At 41.1% G+C, this 16,238-nt stretch overlaps 1 protein-coding gene across 1 annotated transcript in view; it reads right to left on the bottom strand.

The window, feature by feature from the left end:
• Positions 1-16,238, bottom strand: part of pcxb (pyruvate carboxylase b) — a 299,005-nt gene that overhangs the window by 37,005 nt on the left and 245,762 nt on the right. Inside the window, exons 13-16 of the mRNA XM_052091332.1 lie at positions 13,680-13,901; positions 13,164-13,320; positions 10,264-10,504; positions 9,708-9,957 (exon numbers count right to left, since the gene is read on the bottom strand). Of these exons, the coding sequence (XP_051947292.1) occupies positions 9,708-9,957; positions 10,264-10,504; positions 13,164-13,320; positions 13,680-13,901 (870 nt within the window). The remainder of the gene's footprint in view (positions 1-9,707; positions 9,958-10,263; positions 10,505-13,163; positions 13,321-13,679; positions 13,902-16,238) is intronic.

Below are 16,238 nucleotides of genomic sequence, written 5' to 3'. Positions count from 1 at the left end.
CCTGCCGCTGAAAAACATCCCCACAGCATGATGCTGCCACCACCATGCTTCACTGTAGGGATGGTATTGGCCAGGTGATGAGCAGTGCCTGGTTTCCTCCTGACATGACGCTTGCCATTCTGGCCAAAGAGTTCAATCTTTGTTTCATCAGACCAGAGAATTTTGTTTCTCATGGTCTGAGAATCCTTCAGGTGCCTTTTGGCAAACTCCAGACAGGCTGTCATGTGCCTTTTACTGAGGAGTGGCTTCCGTCTGGCCACTCTACCATACAGGCCTGATTGGTGGATTTCTGCAGAGATGGTTGTTCTTCTGGAAAGTTCTCCTCTCTCCACAGAGAAATGCTGGAGCTCTGTCAGAGTAACCATCGGGTTCTTGGTCACCTCCCTGACTAATGCCCTCCTCCCCCGATCACTCAGTTTGGCCGGGCGGCCAGCTCTAGGAAGAGTCCTGGTCGTTCCAAACTTCCATTTACGGATGATGGAGGTCACTGTGCTCATTGGGACATTCAATGCTGCAGAAATGTTTCTGTATCCTTCCCCAGATCTGTGCCTTGATACAATCCTGTCTCGGAAGTCTACAGACAATTCCTTGAACTTCATGGCTTGGTTTGTGCTCTGACATGCACTGTGAACTGTGGGACCTTATATAGACAGGTGTGTGCCTTTCCAAATCATGTCCAATCAACTGAATTTACACAGGTGGACTCCAATCAAGTTGTAGAAACATCTCAAGGATGATCAATGGAAACAGGATGCACCCAAGCTCAAATTTGAGTGTCATGGCAAAGGCTGTGAATACTTATGTACATTTTTTCATTTTTTATTTTTCATAAATTTGCAAAGATTTCAAACAAACTTCTTTCACATTGTCATTATGGAGTATTGTTTGTAGAATTTAATCAGTTTTGGAATAAAGCTGTAACATAACAAAATGTGGAAAAAGTGAAGCACTCTGAATACTCTCTGGATGCACTGTATTGTGACCATAGTCACAGCTAAATGGGGTTATTAAGACACAACACGCAGCAGAGTTTTATTTTCATTTTCATGAATATATAATTTTATTAAGAAAATGTGATTGTGTCATCCTTCTGCCAGAAGATGTAGTTGCTGACATAACAGAATGTTGCTATGCAACAAAAATGATGAGCCGCTATGGGTGCTGCACCCTGATATGGTGAACTGGTTTTAAGTGTTACTAATTTGTGGATTTTAACACAGCCGGAATGCTATATTGACCAATCTGTATTCTGGACTGGGGATGCCACGGTGTGTGTTTTTGATGGCTAGATTACATTCCAGTTATACGGTTTTATGCTAATTCTGATTTTCTTATAATGCCACAACACTGAGGCAAAAAAGTCATATCATATTACAACTTAATGTGTTAATGGATGCGTTTCTTAGAAATGTAAGATATGTATAAGATACTATTAAATATATTAGAATATAAGAACACTAATTTGCATAAGAATTCTGGTTTGGAATCTCACTATGGAATATATAATACAGCCGTATTACAGATTTGCTGGCTGAAGCAGAACATTCCCTCTGGCATCCATACTTCTTGGCATCCAAGAGATGATATCAGAAACAGAAGGATATAAATCTGCTACTGTAACCCACACTTTTATTGTTATATGGATTGCTTACTGTACAGTACACTGGATTCTCTCATAAAGGACATAGTGAGCCACTGAAGGCTCTGTGACATCCAGTCTATAACACCTAAGAAATGTGTGCAGAGAGCACATGCTCGCTGCAGCCCAAATTTCACAAACTGAAACGCCCTTGAACAGCGCTCCAGAGATGTATACCCCTAGTGGAGAGGGCTTGTAACTCCTATGGAGGCTGCAGATTAGAGCTATTGAAACATAGCACATTCACGTCCAGCACCCAATGAGAGAGGCACTAGAGATATATAGGTTTACCCTTATGAGAGTCAGATCATGAAATAAAAAGGTGATTACTCTCTCATCAAGCCCTCGTCTTCTGCACATACCTTCGCAGAGCATGAACCGGGCACAGACAATGCATTCACTCTTCCTTTGCCGAGGAAAAAGGTGGAGAGTAAAAAAACAATAGAGCATGCAATTCACTCACTTGCTTAGCTGTCATTAAAGCAAGTAACAAAGCTGTATTTAAAGAGAGCAGCTTTAACGTGGCACTCTCTAGCAGTTACCCAAAAGGGGACTGAGACAGGGCATTCAGGACCACAAACTGATCCCAAGGTGGAACCACCGGTATAGATACTGGGAGTAACTTCTGAGCACGTCTTATAAAATGACAAACAAGTGGGTGCTGGCTCATAGGAACAGAGTCAATGGCCACTTGACATGCCGATATAGCAGCCAAAATAGACTTTAACCACAGAAAAGGCTATGCCCATATGTAAAAGATTCTGCAGTATACACAGCACGTCTGCCACCAAACAGAAGTATGGATCAACATGTCTGTACACCATAGTTTAAACATTCCCCATTTGAGATCACACAACAAATGAGTTGAGGCCGCCCTCGTACTCTGGATTGTTTCAATCACTCTCTGTGGCTATATCTGCATCCACAGCCGCCCCAGCCATTTCAGCGCTATAAGAATAAGTAAATAGCAGAATTCTCTCACTCTCTGCAGTGTCGGCCCAATCAGGCTCAGCAGGGAAACGCATACAGCAATGCATAATAATGGGAGCATTGCTTACAGCAGGCAATTTAAAGTCAGATAATGACTAAAATTGAATTTTTTTGTTGAATGTGGTATATTTGTACACAAGCAATGCTTTAAATAATGAGGATGATTTAAGACGCAACTTCTCAAAGTTTAACATGCTGATAGTAACTACAGACAAATAGTAACTACAGACAAATACACTGGGCACTGTCAGCATGCGTAAACATTCCAAAAAGTTCCATCTCTCAATTCATCCCTTTAAAAGCACCACTACTAAAATATTAAACTCACTTTGGCAAATTCACCAAGAATGATCTGTGGCTGCTAAAAGCAACATTTCTTTGCAGATGCTAAGTGTGCTCGTTTATCGCCCGATTCACTAAAGTAATTATGCAGATCAGGCCACGGCACAAACATGAGTCCGATTCTGAGCACAGTATAGACGAGAATGCCGCAAAACACCATATTTGACCCACCCTGCCAGGACTGAACAGCATCACTTTGACCTGTATCATCTCTTAGACATGCAGAACGTGTGCTTGACGACAATGCGCATGTGATTGTAATGCACTTCAACATCATTTGATGTTGGTACCATGTGCATGGTACCTGGCTGAGCACCATGTGGACACTGTCCACATCTGTAAAAACAGCTGCACTGCACCCAGGCAAGAGCACATTTTCACATTTAGACTTAAATCAAAAAACTATTTTATATTATATATTCATATATTATACTGTATATACTGTATAATATATATATAGGACTACAAAATTAAAGGTGTGCTAAAATGAACAAAGCTAAGCCAAGTTTTGAATTTTTTCTGTAGAGCTCTGAGGTCAGAACAGTGTGTCTTATTATGTTGAATTTTAGTGTAACATAAATAGAGTCTTCAATAACTAGAACTTTGATCAAATAGAAAAAATATGTGTATGTGTGTAAGAGAAAGAGAGAGAGAAAAAAGACTTAATACAAAGCGGAAAGCCTTTTAAAAGTGAACATAAAGGCTCCAAACCTTTCTTTCTTCTGAGAATCGAGATATGGAGAGAATAAGTGACAGATGGCATACGGCAGGAAAAGTGTTAGTGGAAGGGGAAGCTTGAAGACTGGAAAAACATGGAAAGGAGAAGAAAAAGCTGTAAATTGACAGAAAGAAATGCATTGAACACACAAATAGGAACAGATGAGTGTAGGCGAAGGAGGATGGGCGAAAGCAGGAAATAAACGGAAAAGATAAGAAAGAAAGAAATGAGCAGCAGAGTCTTCAAAGAGAGAAGGGCCAGGAGAGACCATGAGAAAGATAAAGTAGGCTAGAACTGAAGAGAGAAAAGACATGGAAGAGGAGGGAAAGAGAGAGAATAGGGAATGTGGAAATAGCAAACACCAGATATGGAGTGCTGTCAGAAAACAAATCAATGGTAGGCCAGCTGGAAGGGGCAATCCAGACAGAGAAAATATTAAAAACAATAAAAGAAAGGAGAGTGAGAAAGAGAAAGAGAGAGAGAGAGAGAGAGAGAGAGAGAGAGAGAGAGAGAGAGTGAGAGAGATGAATGTATGATTGCAAGACCTGCTATTATTAATACATTAATAACAAACAGCCCAAGCTCGTGCAAAGTTACAGTGAGCTAAATCTTTACCTGTGCGAGCGTGCTTCAGTGGCAACTAAATTTTATTAACATTTATGCATTTGGCAGATCCTTTTATCCAAAGCAACTTACAGTGCACTTATTACTGGAGCTAAGTGACTTGCTCAAGGACACAATGGTGGTGGTTGTGGGGATCGAACCAGCGACCTTCTAATTAACAGTTATGTGCTTTAGCCCACTACACCACCACCACTCCGTCAATTAACAAGCACAATACTCTTGTGAGAAAGTAAGTGATAGTAAGAGAAGAGAGATGAGGGGGAATGAGTTTATTTTTAGACTAAAGGTCTTTGGTGAACAATTACCTCAACAACTGTGCTAATAAATTAAATATGTACTCACAAACACAATGTTTACCTTTATGTTTTGCTGTTCACTTTACACTAACAGGTAGCAGAAACCAGATAATTAAAATGCATTACATTAATGTGGCAGACGAGTAAAGCATTGATAAAACAATACAAATATTGGCACTAGAATTCAATATATTGTTTATTTACATATTATTGAACATAAGCCAATCAATGGCCTACAGTTCACAGTCCTCAATTTCACAAATTAATACGTCAGTTGGTCCGAGATTTATTATAAGATCTTTTCTAAGGACACATTAATGTACTCCTATGTCAGACAGATGCTTTTGGAGCATCTCACTTTAGTTGGGTCGTGTCATAAAGATACCATATTAAAGCCGCTTTGTCAAGTGAAATGCAGTTTGAAATTTAGAAAAACACGTCTTGAGATCCATGCAATCAGATTTGTGCTTCATCAAGCCGTGTTTGAACGCAAGAACGTGTTCACATCTTATGCTGTCTATTGTCGGTAAGTGTGGTTTGTCAATGTCAATCAAACCCGATGTCAATTTATATGAGTGGCTCAGTGGCTGAGGCTCTGGGTTACTGACCAGAAGGTTGGGGGTTCAAGCCCCAGCACCACCAAGATGCCACTGTTGGGCCCTTGAGCAAGGCCCTTAATCCTATCTGCCCAGGGGCGCCGTATCATGGCTGACCCTGCACTCTGACCCCAGCTTAGCTGGGATATGTGAAAACTAATAAATTTCACGGTATATATGCAAAAAACTTTGTGTATAATGTGTGACCAAAATTAAATAAAGGATTCTGATTCTATTCTATTGTATATACACTGGTGGCCAAAAGTTTGGAATAATGTACAGATTTTGCTGTTTCGAAGGAAATTGGTACTTTAATTCACCAAAGTGGCATTAAACTGATCACAAAGTATAGTCAGGATATTACTGATGTAAAATAAACAACACAATCACTATTTGAAAAAAGTTATTTTTGATCAAATCTAGACAGTCCCCATTTTCAGCAGCCATCATTCCAACACCTTATCCTTGAGTAATCATGCTAAATTGGTTTGTTAAATGATGCTTAACATTGTCTTTATGTTTGTTTTTGAATTGCCACAGTATGCAATATACTTAAGGTCAATATTAGGTCAAAAATGGCAAAAATGAAACTTTCTCTAGTAAGTCAGTCAATCATTGTTCTGAGGAATTAATTGAAATTGCCCAAAAAAAACTGAAGATTTCATACTAAGGTGTACACTACAGTCTTCAAAGACAAAGGACAACTGGCCCTAACAAGGACAGAAAGGGATGTTGAAGGCCAGGTGAACAACTAAACAAGAGGATAAGTACATCGGAGTCTCTAGTTTGAGAAATAGATGCGTCACATGTCTTCAGCTGACAGCTTCATTGAATTCTACCCGCTCAACATCAGTTTCATGTTCAACAGTAAAGAGAAGACTCAGTGGGGCAGGCCTTATGGGAAGAATTGCAAAGAAAAAGCCACTTTTGAAACAGAAAAACAAAAAGAAAAGGTTAGAGCGGGCAAAGAAACACAGACAGTGGAAAATCTGTACATTAGTCCAAACATTTGGCCGCCAGTGTAGATTTAAAAAAAAATAAAATGATAACGCTATTATCACAGTGATCAGCTGAAGTCGACCAAAACGTCTCTTCTTTTGAAAAAAGTAATTTGGTTGATTTAATTTTTGTGATGTAAACAATGAAAATGTGTTCTTTAAGAAAAAATAATGTAATCAAATATTTGTTATCTGTATTATATCCCCTATTATGTGCAATTTATGTTTGTATTTTTCCACACGTTGCTTATACAGCTGGAGTTTCATTTACTGCTCCCTGGAGAAAACAGGAGGTACTTCATGCTTTAATTGCTCAGATGGTAGGAATATTCCTTATTATGGTCCAGGAACATGATTAATTGCTTTCAATTAATTGCGACGTTATTTTTTTTTTAATTAGTCACACTGAAATAACACGTTAAATCACAGCCATAGTAAAGATGTAAACATTTAAACAGGCGATCATACATTATGAAATGGTTTAACTTCAACCAAAACTACATTGAAGAATTTTACAAAAACAGCTCCTACTGTTACGATCCCGTGTTGTCCGTTTTCTCTTATCACGTTCCGTGTCACGCTCCCTTGTTGTCCGCTCCGTGTTTTCTGTCTTACCGCTCACGCTTCCTGTCATGTCTTCCTTGTTGTCCGCTCATGTTTCACTGTCTCTGTGAAAAACTACACTTCCCTTCTTCCCGTCTTTTCCGGCCCCGTCACTGTGTTATTGTCCGCACCTGTCCGTCATTTTGTCATCAACGTGTCTCGTTATTTAAACCCCGCTGTTTTCCCTTCCCTTTGTCGTGCGTTAACGTTTCGTGTTTCATGGTTACCTTCTATGCTCATTCTCGTATTTGTCCATGCTCTGTATGCCCTTTGTTCTTGTTCCCTGCAGCCTCCAGCCGTTCGTGTTCTCCCTGTTGTGTCGCCCGTTCGAGGACTACCCTCCCCTTTGTGGAAGTTGTCTGCCTGCACCCCTTCCTGTGTCTTACCCAGCACTTAGCCTATATTTTCCCATCATGGACTTTTTATTTGTTCCAGCGTTTGTTTGTTTTCGTGTTCCTACTCAATAAACTGCATTTGGATCCCAATCACCCTTCTGCCTTCTCCCACTTTCTCAGTTCATTACACCTACATTGTTTGGCCCAGCCACAAATATTTTATGCGGAATTCTATTATAAATTTTAGATTCAAACTTTCTGAATATTTTGTGTTAAAAATGTGAAAACATTGAAAAACACTGAAAAACAGTGACAGCTTGTTTCATTATTATACATGTCGATTTCATGACATCATTTACATCCATAGAATGTGGAATCTGTACATTTCTAAATAGCTAAAATGTGAATAAAATGATTTAAAAAAGCTAAAAATTAGGTGTGAAGAGTTTCCAGGTTTACTTAATATCTTTTTCAGTTTTTAGTTGCATAACACTTACGTGTCATATCAAAAGTCTGGCGAGCAAAAAAAGAAAAAAGGCAGAGGCTATTTGCAAGTGCTAGTGCTAAGTGTTAATAGCCACAAAAGGCACCTTTTGCACTAAAAGCAAATAGTGTTGGATGCTCTTTGCAACCCCATTGCACCCCTAATTAAAAACTAACATAGAGTATAGGGGCATTATTGCAGCATGTTTATCGTGTTAATTTTAAGTCCTACAGATACCCTACACCAACCCCTACACCTAATCTAATCCTAACTTTCCTTACAAAAATTAAAGATGGTTTTACCATTGTATCATCATGATATTTTGTAGTAAAATCATAGTATCCATAAAATTATACATAGTTATTAACACCATAATACTGTAGTAACACCATTGTTAATTGCATTAAAACTATGGTTTCTTACCCCACTCCACTGCAGCAACACTAGAGGTGCAGTTTGTCTTCAATTTCTGCGTTTACAACAGACTATTGGAGTGCAAATAGCAGTGCTGTGTGGCAGGTGCTATTTACACATAGGGCAAATAGCTACTACAAAAAAATAAAAACAATAACAAATTTTGCATCTAAAACTGAATCTTTCTCCAATGTGTCCATTAGAGAGTATTCATAATTCTGCACTGTTTATGCTATGGGCATTAAATATATCTCAAGCATGCAGCTTGTTAATTAAAGGTAAGCTTTTTCTAAGCAACTGCAATTATGATTTTTGCTTGGCTGACAATGAAATGGGCAAAATAATCAGATAGACTTATACTAAAAAGGGGCAACAAATATCTAGGGAAAAGAAATTCCTAAGAATATCAAGACTTGGTCAAATAAGCAACCACATAGAACCCACCCTAAACACCATAAAAGGCTCACATATACTTAATATTAAATTGAAGAATGAATGGGTGTGATGTCATTTAGAACAAAATCTGGCCAAAAAGAAGGTGTTTCTGTGTTTGTTTCGATGGTCCGTGACAGCTCGCCGATGCCAAATTCTTAACAGCTGCTAAACACCTTCTTACTGCCATTGTTCGATGTCATCAGTAGGTGTGACCTGAAGCTCCACCTACTTTGAGGCTGACAGCTGATTCTGTATACACATCTGCTCAAAGTAAGTTATGCCTCTCTTATCATCATTATTTTGTCTGTATTTTGCTCATTAACACTCTTTTATACGCCCATCTTTGCAGTAGTATCAGTGCCATCATAAATTTAAATAACAGAGTGTAATTGGTAATTTTTTTGGCTGCGTAATTCAGAACTACTGCATATTTATTACTTAAAATAATCATTGAGTGGTTAAAAATGCTTCTTTTACTGATCTCATGTGATGAGGCACAGAGTGAGGCATAAAGCCATTGATATCACATTTTAATGTCAGAAGTTTTACATGTAGTCTTGAGTGTCCTCATATTTGCATGCTCTTCTAAATGCCACCCACAGCCGAATGTTCGAAAACGGTATACCGGGTGCTTGGCTGTTTCAAACTTCTTTTTACCCCTGTATTGATATATGACGACAGCCCCCTGCAGTGTCCCTTGATTAATGAGCTTAGTGACTTGACTAATTAGACGACATTAATCAAATGAACCTTACTGTAACTTAAAGTTAAACTGATCGTGTGCAGCCTGCTGAATTACAGTGAACATGTACTTACCTAAATGATTAACTCTTATTCTCTATGCAGGTACGCAGACGCGATTGCAAGTGTATGTTTCATCTGTACACGTATTTATTGTGCTCTAGCATTACTGTGGCAGTAACAAATCTCAATAGAGTTACCGTCAAATGGCTATGTCTTTAAACAGGATGTGTTATTATTTAGGTAGGTAGCTAGCTATAAACATATGAACTTTAAATAACTTGCTCAACAAGATTCTCTTTAAAATATTGCTCCACCTTGACAGTAGTTGACCTGAAAGGCAAAACTGACCATAGAAGATAGTTTAATCTAATGCACAATATAGTGGCCATTTCGGAATGCAATGGCATGTGAAGTCGAGCTTATATAACTCGAAGCATTTGCCCTCACGCACTTTGTTTCGGGCCTTGTCTAAGTTTCTTTTCTACTCACCAGTATCAAGTTTGCTTCCTTTGGTGCACGCTACGATGGCACCCATACTCGGTTGTGAGGTCATGCCGGCCATTGAGTCTACCGCTATGTCTACTATATCAGCACCTGCTTCCGCACAGGCTAGCATAGCTGCCACACCTGCACCCGCTGTGTCATGAGTGTGAACATGGATGGGGACATCTGGGAAACGGTCCCGCAATGCTCCGATAAGTAAGCGGCTGGCTTCAGGCTTTAGCAGGCCAGCCATATCCTAAATAGGGAACAGAAGAGAGCTGTTTTAACCACTCAGTGAACCCCACAGAAAATAAAATCATGTTGATGATGATTACTTTATCATTACAGCTGCTCAACGCAGAAAGATAAATAACTGCAATAACATGGAGAGAGAATAAGTATTGCTGTCAATGTCTTCAGTCATTACACTCTTGGGTGACTACCAAACAGCTGAAAATACAATCCTGAAACTAAATCAGTGGTTACATCAGCAAATCCTTCTCCTCTACACCCTTGTGTGTGTTTGTCAAACCATTATGTATTATGTGTACATGTAATCTACCTTAATGGCCAATATGTGTGTTCCAGCTTTGACCAACTCATTTGCCAGCTCCAGATAATACTCCAGTGAGTATTTTTGTCTTAATGGGTCAGATACATCCCCAGTGTAAGAAATGGCAGCCTCCACCACGCCCCCTGCTGAGCCTGCTGCTTCCATACCCAAAAGCATGTTGGGAATGTAATTCAGGGAGTCAAAAACACGGAAGATATCCATGCCATTCTCTTTGGCCACCTCGCAGAATCTATAAAGAGAGAGAGAGAGTGAAGATAAATGAAAATACAGGTTGAGTTTTCAGAACTGAGCATAAAAGTCATTGAAATGCACAGTCAATCACAGCCAAGAGTTTCCATTGAGAAATTTTGCTGTGATATTTGTCAGAATATTAATTGATTTCCATGAGTTGGAGACAGAAGTTATTTTATTTTGGGGTGTAGAAATTGTAAGATAAAACTAGTTTTCAATTTTTTGAAGAACATGCCACCACGATGTTAGGGTTTTGTGGGTGGTTCAAATGGTTTTGCAATGCAGTTGCTAAGGAGATCTGACTGCTTTAAGGGTGTTTTTATATAAATGCTAGGGTGTTCTGGGGTGCATTTCCCATACAACTACGTAACTTACTGCTAAACCACTATAATATGATGCATCCTTGGAGAAATTAACTAACTGGTCATGACAGTTTCCCGAAACTGCAGTAACAGGGGGGTTCTTGAGGCATAGGCTGGTGAGACAAGACGTGGAGGCAGAGATCTAGGGGGTACAGAGCTGAGGGAGGCTCGACGAAGGCAGGCGAAGCCGTGAAAGGTGGATCCATGGAACGTGGAGCCGTGAGAGGCTCCATGGGTGAAACAGGAGAACTTGGAACCTGGAGAGTTGCCAAAGGCTTGAAGGGCCAGGGTGGAGTCGGAAGCTCGGAGGACCAAGGGGGAGCTGGGGTACTGGAAGACTGAGGCAGAGACGGTGGGGCTGAGGACCAAGGCGGAGCCATAGGGATGAAGGTCCCCAGTGGAGCCAAAGGATCGGAGAGACAAGTCACAGCCTGAAGATCAGAGAGCAAAGGCGGAGCCAGGTGACCAACAGACCAAGGAGGAGCTGGAGGGACGAGGAACCCTGGTGAAGCCGATAGGCTGGAGGACCGCTGTGGTGCAGAGGGACCATAGAATCAAGGTGATGTCGAGGGATTGAAGGGCGAAGGTGGAGTCCAGGGCTCGGAGGGTCTAGGTGGAGTCGGAAGGTCGGAAGTTCTGCTTGTCTGAGGTGTCACAGGGGGCATGTGATGGTCGAGCCGCTGACTTAGGGGGAACCGACTGATCAGGAGAACTCAGGGTGGGCACAAGGGGGGAACCAACTCCAGGTCTAATAGCCCAGTGAGAGCTGGCTCTGGGATGGACGAGGCTTGCAACGCTGGCACACAATGTTTTTACGACTAAAACATTTTACGGCACACCACTATCCCACATAGGCTAACCATCATCAATATTTTTCCTGGACACATCAGCCATGTGTGTTACAGTACTTTCTATTAACGTTTACCTGTGCAGGTGTGGCCGTTGGCTTGTTGGCCATGGCTGGCGTGGGCATTGGCTCGTGAACAGAGGTGAGCCTGTGACATGGCAGGGAGCAGACTAAAGCTTGGCTGTGACATGGTATGGAGCAGACTCAGGTGTGGCTGTGACATAGCATGGAGTAGACTCAGGCGTGGTTGTAATATGGCATGGATTAGACTGAGGCGTGGCTGTGACATGGTATGGAGCAGAAACAGGTGTGGCTGTGACATAGCATGGAGTAGACTCAGGCGTGTTTGTGATATGGCATGGAGCAGAATCAGACGTGGTTGTGATATGGCATGGATTAGACTGAGGCGTGGCTGTGACAGAGCATGGAGCAGACTCAGGCGTGTCTGTGACATGGCATGGAGCAGACACAGGGATGGCTGTGACATGGCATGGAGTATTCCAGTGTTTCCCAACTTTTTTCTGCCATGGCACACTTTTTACGACAAAAAAATTTGACGGCACACCACTCTCCCACATAGGCTAATCATCATCAATATTTTTCCTGGACACGTCAGCCGTGTGTTACAGCAATTCTATTAACAGCCTTTAATCCCATTCACGTTTACGAATGTTTCAGAATGCTGCTTTCAGCAAAACCCCAGAGTTTAAGTCATTTTCTTAAGTGCATGTAAACACTGTCAAATTCTTCTGGACAGAATTAAAGATTAATATGGAGTCAATTGATGTCCACAAAGCAAACTAACAAGGAACTATGCTTCTAACCACAGATGAAGAACTGTAGTTCTAACCAGACAACTTGTTGTTTGCGAATGTTTGTTGGAACTACATTTTTGGGAGACACCAAATCGTTGAAAAAAATGCTTTTGGGAAACACACCCCTGGATGGTTGTTTTGGCATTGCAAGGTGGTTATTAGAAAACTCTTGCAACATGCTGCAGTCTGAGCAAATTGAAATGTTTGACAAGTTGATTGGCTACCCGATTACACATCAAAGGACCTATCAGATTACACCGTGTGAGTCGATTGGCTTGACATATCACATGTGAGTGAGCTGATTGGCTAACAGAAAACTAGTTTAAAGAACATATCAGCTTATGCCATTTAGAGTGGCATGCCTGAACTTAATCATTTGATATGCTGTGAGCAAACTTTGCATTTGGAATTAAACACTTATGAAACTAAAAGAAAATCTTAGTGACTGTGTCAACGTGCAGATAAGTTACAAACAGATTATTAAGTAATAGTTTAATACTCAAACTAATATAAAGAAAAACATATGTAAAAGCACAGCAACTGTATTTAGCGCTGACACAATATCAGCTCTAATTCTCAATAGCTCAGTAAATGCATTGTTAAAGTATGTGTGTGGGTGTGCATGTGTCTCACTTGAACACAGCATTATCGGGGTAGTTGGTGTATCCAACAGCATTGGCTCCACGTAGAAGCATTTGAAATGGGATGTTGGGTATCAGAGCTCTAAGCTCTTGGAGTCTCTTCCATGGACACTCCCACAGAAAACGCATTGCTACATCAAATGTAGCTCCTAGAGAGAGAGAGAGAGAGAGATATTAAGGTCATACCTTGCGTTAACAGTAATATCAAAGGCTGAACTGATCCCCACTAAACCAAGATACACACAAACAGAATGGAGGAACATCTCAAAAGCTTTGGAAATCACAGACAACCATTACTGCCCCTAAATACACAAATTCAAGCAGTTCATAACTGATGATATAAACAGTAGAATTAATTAAAAGGGTCAAACTGTAAAGGAAGAAGAGTATAAAAGTGAAAGCATAATGAGTTACGTGTGTGAATGTATGAACAGTGTATTAATGTGTATTAAATAGGTTTAGTAAAGACTTCAGAATCTGAAAAAAATGTAATGTACATAACACTTGCCTCCCCAATTCTCCAGGCTGAAGAGATTATTGAAGTTGTGGGTCACGAAGGGAGCAATCTTCTTAAGGTCATGTGTCCTGACGCGAGTGGCCAGTAGCGACTGGTGGGCATCTCTGAAGGTGGTGTCCATCAGTAGTAGCCCCTGATGCTGTCGAACTGCCCGCACAAAACCCTCAGGACCTTCCTTCAACAGGACCTCACGGAAGCCCATGGGTGGCTGACCTGAACAACAACAACAACAACAACAACAACAAAACACAAAGAGGTTGAAATATACAGCATATACACTTTCACATAAAGCTAGCTGTTGCTGAACAATTATTGACTGCAGGTGCAGAAATCTGACCATTACTCACTTATGGGTCAATTACACTGACCACTTTAGAAAGGAAAAGGGGTAATCAATTAAATGATTGCCTCTTAAATCTCTCATTGATTCCCTATCAATAATTGCAATGGCTCATTATGGCAGCCATTCAACATGAACAGGGACACTGTGCAAATGTAAACCATTAACATGGATCACCATGGACAGCAATTGGCAACTTGCTTCAGAATGCCACGACCCTGGCAGTAGCGAACCCCCAATGTGACGCTGGCAAAGATGGGGGCACAAGATGACCAGGAGGCCTTTCTGGAGCTCTTCGAGTGCACGGCCCAAGCTCTGGAATAGCTGTGGGCACAATGGGCATTCCACCTCCTACCGCTGCTGACGGGGGAGGCCCAACTGGCGGCCCAACAACTCCCAGTTGACAATCTCCTGAGGTCCTCGACACTCCACAGGCCACCCCCGATTGAGCTGGGATGTACCAAATACTCATGAATCTTGGGGGATACAGACTAAACCGTGGTGGATTCAGGTTGTAACCAAACCTCCTTTCATCAATGCTTGGTTCAAAATGGGGCATTGGATACAGATAATCGGGTGAAGGTGAGGTGTGCGCAAGAGGATATTTACGATTATCCTGCAGTGCAGCTTCCCCAGCCCTTAGGGGAATTCCCACTGGGGATTTCCCTCTGGAGCAGATGCGAGACGAGATTCTTAAGCAGGTGTTTGACCAAGTGAGATTCATTGATGGTTAACACCTTCAGCCCTGCATTGCACTCACATATTCATATTTTCAATTATAAATGACCGGTTGTATCGAGTGATGCAGGATGCTCAGACAAAAGAAGATGCAACCCAGTTGCTAGTACAAAGGAGCCATCGGGAAATGTTGTTCCAGGTGGCTCACCATAGTCTGATGTCAGGTCACTTAGGACAAGCGTCTCATGGTCCATTTCTATTGGCCTGGCATTCACAGGGATGTTAGCCGGTGGTGTGCGACATGCCACTAATGTCAGCTGGGGAATCCGCCAGCCACTCCAAAAGTGCCATTGTGTCCTCTTCTGTTGATCTGTGTTCCCTGACAAAGTTGGCATGGACCCATTCGAACAGTCAGCACACGGGCATTGCTTTTTGTTGGTTCTGATGGAATATGTAACGCGATACCCGGAAGCAACATCTCAGCACGTAGTGTTGCGGAGGCACTCTTCAGAATAATCTCCCGAGTGGGGATTCAGAAAGTAATCCTCACTGATTAGGGCACTATTTTCATGCCACGTACACTATGTGAGCTGTACGAATGATTGCGTATTACATTTTTTGGACAAGCGTGCACCACCCACTAACGGATTGCTTGGTCAAACAATTTAATAAGACTTTAAGGAACTGTTGATGTTCTTTGGCTGACAGACAGTGTCACACACTGCGATTCCCTTTGTTTTGTAAATGCAAATTTGTTAATGATGTAAATGTTAATGATGCAAACACCTGAGAATAGGTGGACAAATCAGTTAGTGGGCCGCTAGTTTACAATAATTAGACAAGAAAATAAAAACACAAACATAGCTAAAATCACACTTCTTGATAAGAGAATATAAGAAAGAAGATGGGAGCAACATATGATAGATATTCAGTAAACAAGACATTGATGCATAGATTTGCATATTTCAAGACACAAAAATACACCCACATATAAGTTTTAAATGTATGTGCTGGGGTTTGCTGCAGAGGGAATTTCTGTATATGGAAAGCTGGCTGCCATATGAAAGGATAGATGAAGGCCAAAGCCTATTTATCGCTTATTGTGTGTCTGAAACGCAAATGCAACACACAATGCTGAGAAACATCTCATGAGGCTTGGAAAACACCTACCACAGATGTGACCTACTTACTGTACATAGACACACACATTTCATAATCCATGAAATACAGATTCGGCACACACACCTACATACTGTACACACAACACACATTTGCTCCATTACTTTAAAAAAAACAACTTATTATTACACCTCAACATGTTTGACAACCTACAGAACTACAATACCTACCAACTGAAATCGGCAGGATTCGCACGATTATTCTAAATTTGGCTACCTCGTATGATATCGTGCAACTGCAGCCTATTGAATTCATATGACTTTCACTTCAGCCAATGTTGTCGCTGGACACGGTTTCCATCTAATACGTGACAATTACTGGCTTCTGTCACACACAACAGTTTCCTATCATGT

This window comes from Xyrauchen texanus, chromosome 2, assembly GCF_025860055.1.
Source record: "Xyrauchen texanus isolate HMW12.3.18 chromosome 2, RBS_HiC_50CHRs, whole genome shotgun sequence".
Taxonomy (NCBI): Eukaryota; Metazoa; Chordata; class Actinopteri; order Cypriniformes; family Catostomidae; genus Xyrauchen; species Xyrauchen texanus.
This window is presented reverse-complemented; position numbering and strand designations above follow the sequence as displayed.